The following is a 16,906-nucleotide window of genomic DNA, read 5'->3' on the forward strand; positions in this document are numbered from 1 at the left end:
GGACATGAAAGCAATGAGCAATGCTAAAGATAGTTACGTGAAAGCTGGGACTGTGCTGCTCTTCTGTTTGCTGACTGTGGTATAGTAGTTCCAGCACCAGGAGAGAACAGGATCCCTGGCAGCAATCCTGCTTTCAGAGGTCACAAGAGAAAGCTGTGAGCACAAAGGATCAGCAGCTTTTACAAAGACATAAAGCTTCTCTTTGTCCTCTTACTCTCCTTACAACATCCTTCTTACCTCCACCTCAATTTCTGCTTTGTTTCACTTTTCTTCCTCAATAGATGGTTTCTGAGCTGCTGCAAGGCAGACATCTCCTACAGGCAGCTTAAGGGACAGAAGGGAAATGACACAAGAGCTCTCAACAAGCAGCAAGGGCTCTAGCATTCCATTTTTATACTATTTGTGTTAGTTTGTATGATAAAAGCTCCTCTGCATGCCCACAAAGGAACACAAAGATACAATGGAAGGGGAAACCCAAATACCACCCTGCTGGGATGCTCCAAGCCCATCACATGAGTGTCATCAGCCCACCAAAGGTCCATCTTTACAGGTTGAGGAGCAGAGCAGGAAGGCAGTGAGACAAATAAGGACTCCAGGGAATGGATACCCTGCCTGGTTACCTCCCAGGGCTATCCCAGGACAGCTTTAGCTGCACTGTCTAGGCAGGAAACCCATCAAGGCGAGTTATTGGGAGCAACAATGTGAATCATCTTTCAGACTCGAGGAAAGCCGTTGCTTCCCAGGGGTGTTGGGCACCTTATAGGATGCTGGCAATAGCATTTTGAAACCTCACAATCGACATGAAATAGTCAAAGCTCTGTTGAAGATCTCCAGGAAAAAGCAACCCCAACTATTATAGAACAAGGCTGTCTTAGGGAGTCAATACTGCAGACACCACAACAGCACAGGGCAGGAACAAGGAATAGTAGCCTTTTTTGGTACAATATACATGTATGGCAAATAGCTCAATGTTTAAGACACTTTGTCTTAAGGCACATTTCATGAGACCCATATTATCCCAGATAAACACTCAGCTTTTAGAAGCAGAGCTGTACTTATTCATATACTACCACACTATTAAAGACAGCTTTATTTGATTTCTAGAAGCAGTTCAAGCAGTTCATCCACCAAAGTTGTACAGACCTGTCATTAAAACAGAAGTAGTATTTGGAAACCATTTTGTTGTTGTTTTCAAGCAACCTGGAACACCAGTTTGCAATAACATGTTAACATTTGCTTTCCAAACACACCAACACTGCGTATTTCACCTCATAGGCAAGACTGTAAGAAGATTCAGTAAGTCTCTTCCACGAGGTAGAGAAGTTTGCAGTAGTTCTGTGCTGTTTACATTTCATACAGAAATATGGGACTAATCTTAAAGAAATTCCCCAACCTTATCAGTTGTTTTATATTCATTTTATTATAAAATAAATAAAACCCAAAGCATTTCTTTACAGAAATATATTAAAGTCTAGTCCTGAGTCAGTAGGTGCTGCCTAGAAGTTCTAGAATGCCAGCTACAGAAGTCAGTTTCACAAAGATGAAGAAGCACAAGAACCTTAAGGACGCCCTCTAATCAAGGTTGTACAGAAGACTCAAAGACCAGATATTCTCATGTAGATAGGATTGTGCTTATGCACAAACTTCTTCAGTATCCGAAACCTTTTCATCTGAGCTTTGCAGCCTTGATGGGATATGTATTTAAAGTACTTGTCATCTAAGGGGAAAAACAGAAAGGCATTGTAAGTTATAGCATGATATAAGCAAATAAAAAATGATTTAATTGTTTAAATAACATGCAAGCATTTCAGAAGTTTTCAATAACAATTTCAATAATGAAAGGTAATAAAATAATCCAACACATGCCCATGGCAGGGGGTTGGAACTAGATGATCTTAAGGTCTTTTCCAGCACAAACCATTATAGGGTCCTATGCACACCAGACTGTAATTGCAGCTTTAAATAACCTATCCTCATTTGACCCAGAAAACATTCTGGCTGTATAGGACAAGGGGTGATGGGTATAAACTGAAACAGGAAAAGCTCAGGTTAGATATAAGGAAGAAGTTCTTTACTGTGAGGGTGGTGAGGCACTCACACAGGTTGCCCAAAGAAGTGGTGAATGCTCCATCCCTGGGCAGTGTTGAGGGCCAAAAGCTGGGCAGAGCCTTGGGTGACATGGTCTAGTGTGAGGTGTCCCTACCCTAACCAGTCTGTGATTCTGTATCACCGTAAGCTGCATCTTACAAAAAATTTTCTTCGCTTTAATTTTTGCTCTTCACATAGATCAGAAAGTAAAACTGACAATGTAAAGCAGCACTGATTTCTTACATGAACTTACTCTGTTGGAGAAGGAAAATAGAAGCTCATGTTGACACCAATAAGCATAGAAACTGCATTAAAGAAAACTACAGCTGGAACAATTAACCATCTGGAAATGAAAACTGGGGGACATTTGATAACAAATTACCAAAAGAAAAAAAAAAAACAACAACCCCCCCCAAAAAACCTTCCAATATGAGAGATTGTTTTACGAAGCCCAGAAGACAAAGTTCCAGAAAAGGTGACAAGCTAGTTGCCTATCAACCAAAAGCTCACACCAGGGAACAAACCATCATCTCCACATCGTACTCTTTCTCTCAGTGTAACAGCTGCTTTTTGGCCCTGATACTCCACTTGGGTTTTGCAGCACTTCAAAAAAATGCTACTCTTTAGTCATGATCTTACCAAACTGCTGGTGGTTTTCACTCAAAACACCACCACCCCTTTCCTCCTGCACTACACCACCTCTATGGTCCTTACCGACCCTAGTATTTGCTGAGACACTGCCAAAGCTGTGTCCAGCAAAGCAAACCCTCACAACATTCACTCAGGATTGTGTTGTGCATGCTTGAAATTGTGGATTGAAGGTAAAACAATATGACAGATAGTATTGTGACTGCTCAACAAAAACAGATAAAACAGAATTCTAAACCAGGATGCAAAATATGCCTCACTGTCAAATATCAAACCACTTTGAATATTTTTCTCATGTTCTTCATGCTTCAAAGACAATCTTTCCTAGAAGGAAGAAACTGCATTTCTTCCAAGAAGTAGATCAGCTGCATGCCATCTGATTAGGGCTAGAACTAGGCATTAGTTCTGTTCCATGCAATGAAAAGGAAAGAACATTTAGTATTACCCTTGCCCAGTAAGATTCCAGCCACCAGAGCTTTTTCATAGGAAAGGCTTTGATTTTCCTGCCAATTCCTTTTTCCCAAGTAACGGCTAAAATGGAAGGCTGGCCACCAGTCCTTTCTGGAGCTCCACTCTTGCTTGAGCCAGTCAAGATGTTTCTCAGACCTGGAAAAAGGTAAAAAAGTTACAGAAAAGCCTAAATTGGGATCAAAAGATGATTAAGAGACACTGGATTTTATAATCAACTTGCTACAAGTGTCATAAATTGCTAGCATAGGCACACAGACCTTATTCTGCACTATACAGAAACAACTGTATTTAATCCTTGGCAGCACTAATAAGGCAGGAGGTGAGCTCCAGCAATCTTCTTAAGACTTGGCAATAACACAGATTATGGTGTGAAATGAAGCCAGTCTTTACTTGTGTGCCAGTTTGTCAGTATTAATGAGAAAGTTTCTTCAAGTTTGTCAACAGATCAGTAGTATGAAGGGGCTGGATTGTTTTTAAGAAAAGGTTTGTGTTACTCTATGCATACTCAAAGACTAACTTATCCTAAATACTTATTTCAAGACCTGTTAGGCAATAAAGACCTTAAACCAAGCGTTTTGAAATAGAAACTACCTATAACAGGGATCAGATTATCTGAAGTTGCCTCTTCAAAAACAAAACTGCAGGCAAAGTTAGAGAATCATACTGGTTTTACTAGCTCTGTGCAACAACACTCCTAGCTGTAACTCACTAGCTTCTAGACCTTAACAGCAGACAAACTGATGATGGCACAAGGGCATGTAGAGATAGGACAAGGGGGAACGGCTTTAACCTGACAAAGGGGAGATTGAGACGAGATCTTGGGAAGAAATCCTTCTCAGTGAGGGTGCTGAGGCGCTAGCACAGGGTGCCCAGAGAAGCTGTGGCTGCCCCATCCCTGGCAGTGTTCAAGGCCAGGCTGGACAGGGCTTGGAGCAACCTGCTCTAGTGGGAGGTGCCCCTGCCTGTGGCAGGTGGTTGGAACTGGATGAGCTTTAAGGTCCCTTCCAACTCAAACCATTTTGTGATTCTACACTGCAGAAGTGGAGGTAGTGAGAAGACAGAAAAATGGGTTAAACTCTGAATTAATTTAATGAAAATATATAGGGCTGAAAAAAACACAACACCCTGTTCACTGGTTAGAATAATGTTCAGACATTGTAGGCCTTCTAGGCACAGACTGCCCAAGATGGCTGCTTCAGAAGCCAGGGGCCATGCCTGTCAGTGTTGGCAAGGACACATCAATCCCCAGGCGTGTTGGTTCAGCTTTTAAGAATACACTGGCTTCATTCTGTAACAGTTATGATCATCACACAACACACCAGTCTGTATGGTACCAGCCATGCCCTCATTGCAGCCCAGCAACTCTCCAACCAGCTTCAAATAATGCACACACAGTAACAGAGCAGAAGGCTCAATAACTTCCCCCCTCCCCAAAAGAGGGAGATTAGTGATGGGAAGAAAATGCTACCCAAACATCTGAGTAACTCCTCCTGCATAAACCCTTAACCTGGTAAAAAAAAACAACCCCAAACCTGAACAGTTTTCAGCCAATCACAATGCTGGAAATTTGGAATTCTCCTCACTAATTTCTAATTCCCAAATCTTTTCTTCTTCCCAATGAAAGCACACTGCAGTCAAGCACTGCGACTGAACTCAGGATAGGGCACATGTCTGCCCTTCACCAGCAGCAAGAGAAAGGCTAGACTGTCACTATATCAATTGCCCAAACACAGAGACTTGACACAGGTTTTAGAACATTGCATCAGAGACACTTACATTACAATTTGTTTCAGCTGCTTTGCCAAACAGCTCCATGCTTTTACATTCTCCTTCGAGCCAGCATAATCCAAGGCTGCAAAAATAACTTTTAGCCCCAGACGACGTTTTTTCCTCTTCTCTGGAAAAAGATCAGGCTGAATAATAAGTTACTTACATCAGGGTGAACTAACTCATCAGTAGCCAACAAATGAAAGTTCTCCATTCTGTTTCTTACTGTCCCTAACATTGAGGGCTCCCACCGTTGCTTTCTCTTCCAAGAAAGAAGGAATACATCCTAGCTCTAGAGCATAACTCATATCAGAGACACTCTGTCCCTATCCCCATACCTGCTGACTCGGAGAGGCACACACAGGACTGCTCACTTATCTCATGCTACCTTGTTTACAACAGTCACCGTTTCCAAAGCTCGCTACCCAGCGCTTCTAATGAAGATGTTCTTCCCATGGGAAGCAAACACAGTGCCTCTGGAATACTTCAAATCCTGAGGTGCCAAAGTTCAGATGTGGGACTGATAAAAAACAGGTATTTCACAGCAGTAGCTACGTATTAGCAGAGTTCTTAAAACAACACTTGAGCTGTATCACAACAGGTAAAAGTGGGAAAAGTTGCATTTATCAGTATAAATTACTTAAAAAAAAATTCAGGTTGATCTCATTAGCTATGAAAAGTTGGCAAATGTGTCATGAGTGAACAGAAAAAGGTAGGTTTCAGCCAGGAGGTTGGTTTTTCCCCTCCCAAAGAAAAAGCAGAGAAGAGAAAACAATCTTCATTCAAAGACCAGTCTGCTGACCTGCTAGAACATACCAGGTCACAAGCAGACAGCTTGGATTACAACTGATCAGCATGCAAAAAAAGTCTCCAACTGGGAAGACTTTTCTACCAGCTTGAAGATAAAACTCCCTTAAAGAGGAGAAAGAGTTTGTTCTTTGATCAGTAAGAAGACCCATCTCAACTCCTTCAGAAGAGAAAGAATCAATACACTGGAGATTCCAAAAAGGGAACAGGACCCTGGCAAGGGCTTGAAAACAGATGATCTTAAGGTCTCTTCCAACCCAAATCATTCTACGATTCTATTTTTGAACTCCTGGATGTGTCTTATGATAGTTTGCTTTGATCAACCTTCAAATGAAAAAGGCATTTGTTTAAATAAGTTTGTAAATGCCTGCTCACACATCAAACTTAAAGGTTCCTGTGACTGGAAAGTTGGGGGTTTGGGTTGGTTTTAATACACAAAGTACTTCAAAAGGCAGAAAGGAAGCTGCAAAATAATTTCAGAACCTTAGTCTAGATTAACATAAAAGAACAAAGATATTTGAAGACTTACTTGATTTTTGAAGCATGAGATTAAAATCTATCATCAGTTCATGAGAAGGAACAGTATCATGCAAGTTCTGAAAAAGAATACCACAGAACCCAGATGCATTATTTTAATGTGAAAACTTTTGCAGACTTCTGCCCACTCAAGAGAAGCACAGGCTCCAATGTTCTGGGGGCTCTAGTGAGGAAAAATAAGCAACTCAGTACCTTAATGCCTTAATATAAAGAATATCTAGGCTCATCTTGAACATCTGTGTCCTTACTCTGACACAATGGATGAAATACCTTGATGACTGTGTGTGACAAATACAAAATGCTCAAGGAACAGCCCAAATCTAAATCCAGTGTCCCCATTTTGGGAAGCAAAAGTATTTCCTTCCTAGGCCTAGCTCTCCTGTATGCTGCTCTGTGCACTGGATCACAGATCAGTTCTTTGATTTGTCACTATCCTGTAGGTGACACAAGATATCACAATTTTTATGCTACAGTTTAAAAGTCTAAACTTTATGAAGCAGTTCTAAAAGCTTTGCCCTAACGAAAGCACCTTAGTGCCATCAAGTGGCAAAACAAGACTGCAAAATATTGTTTGCAAGAAGCTACTAAGATCAATGAGCAAGCACAAGGAAAGCAGGAATTTAAAAGCAACTGCAGAAAAGGTTAATGCAGGAAGAGCTTGTCTGCCAACATCAGCAGACATTGGCTTCTATTTTAGCTTAAATGCACAGCTCAGTGAACAGAAGCAGAGAAACTAATTGCAATGTGTGGAAGAGCAGGCATCTAGTAACTTCCTCGGCATTGTAAAGATCAAGCTGTAACAGAAATCAGTGCATGTTATGTACAAACCTGCTCATACAGACGTCTGGAACCATGTAAACACACACTCTGAGCTTACTCACTGACTTTAAGAAGTTATATAATGTATCAGTTAAAGGCAAAACAAAGACTTGAATTCAAAGACAGCAAAGGATACTGTTCATTATTTGCATCCCTACCACTAACTTTCCTCTAACCCTCTGCTTCCCACAAAGAACTCAAGAGGGTAAATAACATTACAACTGAACCAAACTCTCAGACCAGCATGCAATAGGAGTGACCATGGACTGCATCTACCACAGAATATATACCTTCAGTGCAGAAATGAGTGATTTCTTTGATTCACCTTGTCTCTTCAGGAACTGATAGAGGTAAACATGAGCATTGGGATTAGCAGGAAACTTGGAGTTGTAGGCATAGTCACGTAACACTTGGCGGGCTTCATTATGGTCTCCGTAGAACTCCAGCAACTAAGAGAAGTTAAGTCTGTTGTTAGTTTACCACATACTAGCAATCAAACTCTCATAACCCATTTTGGGCTGCCACAGAACAATCCAATAGCACAACCTGGATTTAAGAGTGCAGCGTATTAGTTAAGACTATGAGTAGTGTATTTTCATTTTACTTGCTACTCTCATCACACATGAATGGAAATTCACACACAGAAGCTGCTACAGGTGAAAATTCCTTGAGCACGTACTTAATTGTCAAAGAATTACCAGCACTTGCTCACTGGAAAGACACTGAAGCAGCCATGTCTTTAAAGAATGCTCAGTGAGAGAACTTGGCAGCACTGAGCAAAATCCTGTAACATGTGCTTAGAGCAGTCAGCACTTACCAACATTTACAAGGAGTAAATAACTTCAAAAATAATTAAAGATTAACTTCTTTTCTTAATTACAAATTCTAAGCAGTTGTTTTCTATCCTAGCATCACAAAAACAAAATATGCAAGCTGTCTGGCTATTACATTTTCTTGGCAATGCACAGATCATCCTTTTTGTACACTGTACAGGCTCTGCAGGAGTAAACCATGCTCTAAATCAAAGCCAGCGAGATACATGTACGCATTTGCTGTCACCCACACACATCTTAATGAAAGTTAGGCAAGGAAGCACAAAAGGAAGGTATCTGTAAAACATGCCCTTACATCCACATAGCATTTCACAAATTGATCCCAGATGCCAGGTATTTTAATAATCTCCTTTAAGTTCACTGCTGCGTTCCGAAAGCAACTGTGCATTTCCTGTTCAACAGACAAGTCTTCAAATCCATCCTCACCTACCAAAACATGAAGAATGACACTGTTAGCTCTGCTAATCCAAAGGGATCTTGAAGTGTGCACCTAAGATCATAACATTTTGCTAAGCAAGGACTACAGTCAGCTTTTAAGAAGAGAGGCCAGTTTCCTCAGTACTGAAACAAGAAATTGTCACTGCTCTTCATTCAAATTTATTATCACCCGATTTCGACTTATGGGACATGACAGGTAGTATGTCAAGACAAGATGCTACCAGCACAAGGTCAATGAACCAAATTCAATACTTAGTTTTCACAGAAACAAGTACAGATCCAAAGTAACTGATAACACACAGTCAGCAGGTATATGTACAATTAGATGCCACACACAAGTAGCAACTCATATGTCTTTAAGAAACTGAAATTCAAACACTAGTTGTGAGGGGTTTTCCTAGCAGTGAATACATTCCTTTGATCATTACTTCAGGTGATGCTGGGTGGATACAAGAAATGTGATTCGGGGGGGGGGGAAGAAAACGCTTCAGAGCAGCATTCCAGGACACTTCAGGAAAGTGCAAGTCTTTGTGCCATTTCGGTACCACCATTTATGATACAGGATTATTTACCATCCAATTCTGAAGTCTAGTAAAGGAAAAGGTGTCACTGCAAGCTATAGTGTCTGCATAGGCAAGCAAGTTCACAGCTCAATGCAATAACACTTACCGTGCTCTAACAAGATGTTCTTCTGCTTAGACCATTTGTAGTAGTCCAATAGTCCCCTGTAAGCCTGAATCAGTTTCATTTCTTTATCCTGAAAGACTGTTTGCTCTCCAAACCTCCAGCTTTCTGCCAGGGACAGGTTTTGGTAAGCTTCATCTATGAATCCATTACAAAGGAGGTGAAAGGCATGCTCTAGGCAAACCTGCAATTCAAACAGACCATAACACAGCATTTCACAGCACAAATGCAATTCTCAGCAATACAGCAAAGATCTACACAGCTGTGCAGGGAAAGGTGAGACTCATTACTGACAAGCATATAAACTGTTGCAAACACGGGTAGTAAAGTATTTTAATTAGAAAAGCATTTCACACTTTTTATCCGAACATTGTCTTTATAAGGAATTTTGGAGAAAAATGCAGGAATAGGAGAATACAAGTGTCACTGGGGGCAGGGAAATGAGCCAAGAACCTAACTAATGCTTCCTGTCTGAAGATGTTGGAGAAACATTAGTAATTAAAAGCATATTTTATATACACATAATTTCTGCTTCACAGATTAAGGTCCACGAGGCAGAAAGTCACCCATCTAGGTGGTAGATAATGATACTTGTCAAGACAGCAGAAAGCAGTGGCCTCTAAAACCTACTTATTAACAAGTGCTGACCTATTTAAGGTGGCCCAGAAATTACTTGAGGGAATCCAGTTACCTTTGCTGATCTTCCATGTGGTTACCCAACTGCAGAACACCTGAAAGAGGGGTGTCCCACCACCCTATCATGCTCATTAGGCACTGGATATAAGTCTAAACCTCTAGTTAACTCTAACACAGAGCTTCAGTTAAAGCTCTTGAACAAATACAACAGAATGAAAGACAGAAGATTCATCCCAAGCAAGAAACAGTCAAGGAAACCAAAACAATACAGGTTTGAATGAGCCACCACAGGGTGTCACCCGTGGGTGACACAGGGTCCACAGTATAAGGCCTATTGTTTTGTACACAGATTAGCTACTTGAAAAGTTAATGGGTAGCAAAAGCAAAAAATTAAGTATAGCTGTTTAGTCAGCATCACAATGACCAAATTAAGGACAAGAAGCTAAGCTTAGCAAGTGTTAAAGTATAATTTGATGTTACTGGGGTACACATGAAAGAATTTAACTGTTTCAAATTCAAAGATTAAAGGATCTAGGCACTTCTAAGGACGGACTACACATCTGTGATCAAACACACAGACCAAATGAGATACGGTTAGGTATAGAATAACCCTTAAAATATCATGCAATTGATAACTCAAATGTGTTCTCTTTTGGTTTTGATGCTATTGTCAGCAATGTATTTCAAAAGAGAGATTCAGAAACTAATAATTAAGTGATCAACCAAACGTGGAAAATCAACATGTCTGTATTAAATACACTCACCTTCAAATACCTTTTTACTCCTGAAACCTTCATCTGTTCCATGAAAGAGTTGAACTCTTTCACGCTGCTATGGGAATGATAGCACAAAATTTCAGTTCCTATTCTCCAAATCATCTATGAATGGGAAGAGAGAGATTCAGAAACAACCTTGGTACAAAACTGGCAAGTCACCACATATACAGTGTTATCATATTTACAGTTACTGTAGCACATGAAAAAGATGCGCATTTGAGTTGCAAATAAAAAATTCTAAGTATTATCTACTGCTGTAGTAACCTACATACTCACCAGTAGGAATTTTACAGTCATTCAGAGGGTGCTTCACAGTTGATCATTACAAATGCAGCTCTCCAGCAAAGCTTATGAGAACTGCAGCTGTCAGAAGGTTCCCCTGATGCTACTAAAGAAGTTATCTTTTCCTTTGATATGATTCCACTGAGACTATACATAATTCTTTGAATTAAGTAATAAAGATTATTTCCAATTAGATGTAATTTCCCATCCACATGCATTCGTATTTTTAAGGTCTGCCTACACAATGTAACCAAATATTACAGCAGACTAGCCATATCCAAGTACTCAGTCTGATCAGGCTCTGATCTCTTTCCTCCTGCTCTTATCTCAGTACCTGCCAGCTGTTTTGCAAGTACTGGAGGAGGTGGTAAAGTCCTAAATAAGCCACTAACTTTCCAACAGATTCTGTCTGATGGCATGCCAATGGCAAACACATTTACTGCTTTTCTGGTTTAGAGGACTCCTTTAAGATGACTTCTCACAGATGTGCTCCTGATGGAGGTAACTTATACCAAGCCAAGTCAGGCTTTTTTTTCCCCTCTCTCAGAAGAGAGATCAGACAGCACTGCAGATTCTTAGTGCCCCTAAAAGTGAGCCCTCAGCAGAACTCTAGCTCCAGCAAGACTGGTTAACCCCACAGCAAAAGCAGGCCTGTGCAGAGGCACACCTGTGGTAAGTTGACAGCATGGTGCCTGGAACACTACTGGGGATGAGGGCTGGAGGACTTCCTGCAACCTGCCATCCATGAGTTTCTACATCAGCACCAGAATAATTGCTTATTCGGGTTTGGAAGCTCCTTTTTTTTTTTTTTTTTTTTTAAGAAAATAGCTTAGTTTATAAAAGTTGCCCAACTTTTCTGGCTTTATTTCTAATACTTTTTAAAACAGAAGAAAATGAGCCTGAGATTAGCTAATTTGGATGTTAGTCCTGAAGTATTATACATGATTTTTGCAAGTATTTCTTCAACTGCAAAAGAACTTTGATAAGGACATTGGCTTACCTCTGATGGACTCATGTATTCTGTGGAATAGTCTTTCTCTAGGGCCTCAATATAGGAGATCAGAAACTCTGCAGCCCTTTCCCACTGCTTCTGTAGCAGGGCATCCTGAATGTAACTTAAACACACTGCCTTGCTCTTCTTGAAGCTTATCTTGTGTTCATGAGAAAATGCTAAACAAACAAACAAATCAACTAAGTCCACAACTGTCACAGCCCTTATTCAGATAACAATGCACCTATCATTTCAGTCTCCCTCTAGTACCATTTTTCTCAGGCACTACAGAAAGTGCTCTTCAGCTATCTGGCTTTTGAATTAAAGACACCTACTAATCTCCAGGGCAGCAAGATTATGGTTAGAGCTGAAAATATAATATGAAAAGGCATTTTCCTCAAGCAGCACACAGCTGCAGACATTTGAAACAGTGAAGAGCCAAATACTACACACTGCTGCCCTACCACAGAAGATCATGGTGTCTTGATAACATCACAGCAGTTTGTTATATTTTGGGGACCACTCTCTTCTGTTACTAATCTTCATCTAAATGTGCTGAAGATTTGCATGCACCCATACAAACAGGCTACTCCAGTACCAAAGGCTAAGCAGTTCCCACTACATAAATGTGGAGAATTCTTCTCATTTGAGTACAAGGCTAGAAAGAAACCACTTCACCTTTTTACACAGATACCAGTTCCAATGTGTGTTATAGCACAAAACTGAAACATCTTTTCCACATCTGTATGCCATGGTCTAATGTGCCCCCTACAATGCTCAAGCCTCAAGAGCCTTCAGCAAAGGACATGCAAGGCTCACTGAATCACCTAGATGCTATAGGCAAAGGATAACTTAAAACACTGGTTTGGAGCAGTTTTATTGCAGTGCATTCTACAAAACTACCTGTAACCAACCTACCTACAGGTTTAGTCTTCATGCCTATTTCTAACCTTAAAGGTTTCAAAGTACTAATAAAATAAACCCCACAGTAAACACCGTAAGATTAAATACAAGGCGCATAGCTAATGCGGGTAAGTCAGAATCCCATACTGGTTTGGGCTGGAAGGGGCCTTAAAGCTCAGCCAGTTCCAACCTCCTGCCACGGACAGGGACACCTTCCTCCAGACCGGGTTGCTTCAAGCCCCGTCCAATCTGGCTTTGAATACCTCTTGCTGGGCAAGTTGCTGAGAAGTGACACGATGTGGATAGGTCTGAGGTAAAGCTTCACTACAAAGCCACTCTGAAACACCTTGTCCAAAGGCTTTGCAGCCACAAAGCTTCTGTCATCAGCCACCTCACGAACCTTTACTTTACTAGCAAGCGTTCATGCCGCCTCCAAGCGCCTCGCATGGGGAACCCTAACCCCTTCCTCAGCGGCAGACCGACGAGTAGCGCGAAGGGCAGGGAGCAGGTCCGCCGCAGCGGAGCGTTCCTCCCTCAGAGCCGGAGCGGGGCGGGCAGAGGACGGGGAGCCGCGGCAGAGCGGGGACAAGCGGGAGCCGTCGGGGCCGCGCTTACCGGGCTGGTAGAAGTGCGGCGACAGGAAGGGCAGGTTCAAGGGCGGCAGCAGGGGGCTCCCGGCCGGCAGGACAGGGCTTTTCCCCACCCTATCCTCCCGCAGGAGACCATTCGCCTCTGGGGCGGCGGCCATCTTTGGCTCGGGAGGCAGACCTCGCCACGACGGGAGCTACCGCAGCCGGACACCAGCAGCCGGCCAATCCCTAGCAGGGCTCGGTTTAACAACGGCCGCCCCGCGCACGCTGGCAGGAGGAGCGTCTCTGCCGCTATAAAGGTGGGGTGGGCAATGCCGCCGCCATGATGGAAGAGGGATACCTCTGCAGGCGCCTGCGCGACGCGAGTGGGAGTGGCGGGCCGGGGGCCTGCGGTAGTGCCGGTGGGGTCAGGCAGGGCCGTGCTGCGGCCGCCGCCGCTTCGTACTTGCCTTTGGTCTCAGCAAAGGCGTCGATCGCCTTCAGAGCAGGCCTTGGGGGAACCTGGTGGGGGTGCTTTCAGGGTCGGTGTGAGCAGAGCGGCTGGTGAAGCCGGGCTCACTTCGGTCTGTGGTGAACTGATGGTGCGCGCGGGTCTGTCTGCACCCGGCTGGAGCGGGGCTGAGGGCGGTAAGGAGGATGCAAGCTTTCCAAGGATAAGAGTGTCAGAGCGGAGGGGCTGGGAGCTCTCCAAGCCGAGGAAGCACAGCGGGGAGCTGGCTTCTTTGCCGCTGGTGTAGGCGAGATGCGCTGGCACTGCTCCGCGTGTGGAATAAGAAGTAGCGAAGGGTGAAGCAGGAGGGATCAGAAACATGGGAGGCTATCTGAGTGTGCTCAGTAGTGCGGCAGAGCTGCTTAATCCTACAGGTAGCATGATCAGAGGGTTACTACAGCTGTGAGTAATGCAGTGGTCACTGGAAGTGGTAGTTAACCAGATCCTGTGATCACTGTTCCCATTAGCTGTGTTGGTACTTTTAATTCGTGACTTAAAACATCATGTTGACAGAAGGAAAGGTTTCTGAACCAAAATCTTGTGCATTGCAGAGCAGCAATATTGTCTCTTCTCCCACCTGGATCTTGGAAGTCTGCCTCAACCACAGAATCTGTTTTGGACCAAACTGTGCTGAACATGTTTCTTTAAATGACTTTTGGCAACTGGCTTTGCCATGGAGTGCTTTGGTATGTGTAAAGTCCAGGGTTTGGAGCAAGAGTTTACAATTGGGTTTGGTGTTTGTTGTTTGGGTTTGGTTTTGGTTTTTTTTTTCAGAATGGCCCTGCTATGTGAGAGTGAGTAAATAATAAACTGGCTCAGATTAAAGGTTCATGTAATCCAGTATCCTGGTTCAACTGTAATCGATAACGAGTGTCAGGGGAATAGTACAAGGCAGAACAGTTCTTTGTAGCATCTAAATATTTAACCTCAGTATCATACTTTGACATTTAATAATCCTATGTGGGGATACTGGAAGTCTCCCTTTTTGTTTTGTTATTAATCCTGTGTTCTTCTAGTATATGATGAGTTCATAACTATTTGTTATTATTAATTGAAAGTTAACTTAGTTAACTTGATGATAAACTGTTACATGTCACCATTTCTTTAACAGCATCACCTTCCTTATCTGTCCTTTATAATTTTGTACCCCATGAGTGTCTCATTGATCAGTGGTGTTCCCCAAGTGTGGTGTCAGTTCCTACGTTTCTGACTTTTTGTTAGGTCAGTGCCCTGATCTCACGGATACCCAGGTCACCACACTTTATTTTTTTAAAGCTCTCGTGTGCTTAGAAGCACGTTTACATTTGCCTTGTTATTTTTATCTTCTTGTAACATGCATGATTGAGAGTCTTTGCTGATTCTTAGGTAAACTTAGCCAAGTGATGGTGCTAATGGATGTCAGTTTCTTTAGTAGATACTTCAGTATAGGGGAGGTGGGAGAACAGTTTTGTAACTGAGGACACACACAAAACGTTGATTCTTCATGTAGAGCAGGACTACTCTCATACTTGAATACACCTGTTTCCAAGACTGGAGTTGAAGACTGAAGGACATTTTGTCTGAAACACCTAAATTGAACTAAGCAAAGCATTTCTTTCCTATGTCACACCCTGGGAAAGCTGGGTTTGTTAGTAAGTGGGTATATTGTTACTATGAAATACTTGAATTGTAGGGGATACTGGACAGTTGCAGTGGTAAACTCGTGTATACATACTGACTGCAAGCTACCTGTTATTGCACAATAAAGGCAGTGACTTACGCAAGCACTATGTGATCTTGTATCTCTTCACATCTCCCTTTCTTGCCTTCATCTTTATGACCATAGACACCGCTACTTTTTATCTTGGTCTTTTAATAAACATAATCTGGATAACATGATACTAATATGAGTCGGCTGTAGGAAATGGTGGCATATCCAAGGGACATGGGTTGGTGAGGTATGAGAGCTGTTCATTGCAGCACTGAGGAAGATACCCGTTTTTACCATGATGCTTTTTCATCATATGATTAAAATGAAACCCTCTAGATGGGGGTTGAAATGAAATGCTTATGTATATTTCAGAAGTTATGTAGCAGTAACCAACTTTGGATCCTGGGCCCTGTATGATTGGGCTGTGGAAATGAGAGTATGTAGCACAGAAATCAATAATCATGAAGATGCAAGAACAACACAAGCAGTGCTTCTAATGCAGTTAGCAGTGGTGATAGCTAACTCTTGTGGTAGATCATTAAAAGGGCTCTTTAAAACAAAACCTGAGCTGTCTGCAGCTGTCCTTTAACATACATGAAAAAGCAGGATCCTTCACCTTGACTATCAGCTCTGCCAAGTGACTGTTGGTTTTGGGAGCAGCTCCAGCATTTGCCCTTTGGAGGGTGGAAAAAGTTAAATTTTGGCCATTTGATAAACCAGCAAGAAGACTCCTATGTTACCTACCCCTTCTTGGCTGCACCTTTTATTCTCTTTGTCTGGTCAGTGCCTGTGCTGCATAAGTAACATGGGTCTGAAAAAGAGAACGGAGGAGAAGTTTTGTCTAGTTTTGTCCTGTGTGTGACCATTTTCTGCCATTTCAGATCTCTGAAGCAATATAGGTAAAGTGGATGTGGAGAAGAGGTAACTGTAAGTGCAGTCATGCTTGCAAAGAGCAGTTCTTTTGCTTTGCAGACATTAAAACAGCAGCAAGTGGGAGCTGAGGGTTCAGCGGAGCAAGAGCAGGCCTGTTGGATGCTGGGTTTTCTTAGCTGGGTGCGCAGCCCTTCGTTTGCCTCTGCTTTCCTTGGTGCTCGGCGGGTGAGTGAGGCCGTACACCCACCTTACTACTGGTTTACCTGGGCATGGTGGGGAGAGATGACATCTTGCTTGGTAGCATCCGTCCTCTCACGGGGAGATCTGAACTTCTTGGTGTGGCTGCTGGAGCGCAGTGAGGTGGGTGTTTGGGTCTGTAGCATCCTCACCCTTGCGTGTGGTGAGGGGTATGCAATGACACCTTTTCTGCACCGCTGGGCTATTCTTGTTACCTCAGCGACCCTCTGCTAGAGAAAGCCGCCATGAAAGAGCAAGAGCGAAAGGCAGGACCTTTCCCCTCACCGCTCCGGGCGGGGACGGACCCTGTGCAATACCACAGCTGGGCGCAGTCGGCGGGGGTCCG

General features: G+C 42.7%; 1 protein-coding gene across 2 annotated transcripts; it reads right to left on the minus strand.

The window, feature by feature from the left end:
* Positions 1–1,394: 1,394 nt before the first annotated feature.
* On the minus strand, positions 1,395–16,754 carry TAF1A (TATA-box binding protein associated factor, RNA polymerase I subunit A). 2 transcript variants are annotated; one of them, XM_061475484.1, is made up of 10 exons: positions 13,296–13,428; positions 11,787–11,956; positions 10,493–10,606; positions 9,078–9,276; positions 8,266–8,396; positions 7,428–7,586; positions 6,311–6,377; positions 4,984–5,104; positions 3,182–3,342; positions 1,395–1,717 (listed from the first exon to the last, which is right to left on the minus strand). In XM_061475484.1, the coding sequence occupies exons 1-10, from the start codon at positions 13,426–13,428 to the stop codon at positions 1,596–1,598; spliced, it is 1,377 nt and encodes a 458-aa protein (XP_061331468.1). In that variant the 3' UTR covers positions 1,395–1,595. The 2 variants fall into 2 exon arrangements, with proteins under 2 accessions (XP_061331468.1, XP_061331469.1); XM_061475485.1 differs by lacking the exons at positions 11,787–11,956; positions 13,296–13,428 and adding an exon at positions 16,587–16,754.
* Between the last annotated feature and the right edge of the window lie 152 nt (positions 16,755–16,906).

Source organism: Pezoporus flaviventris, unplaced genomic scaffold (assembly GCF_033815535.1).
Source record: "Pezoporus flaviventris isolate CSIRO_AGI_PZ_B2104156 unplaced genomic scaffold, CSIRO_AGI_Pfla_v1 ptg000083l, whole genome shotgun sequence".
NCBI lineage: Eukaryota > Metazoa > Chordata > Aves > Psittaciformes > Psittacidae > Pezoporus > Pezoporus flaviventris.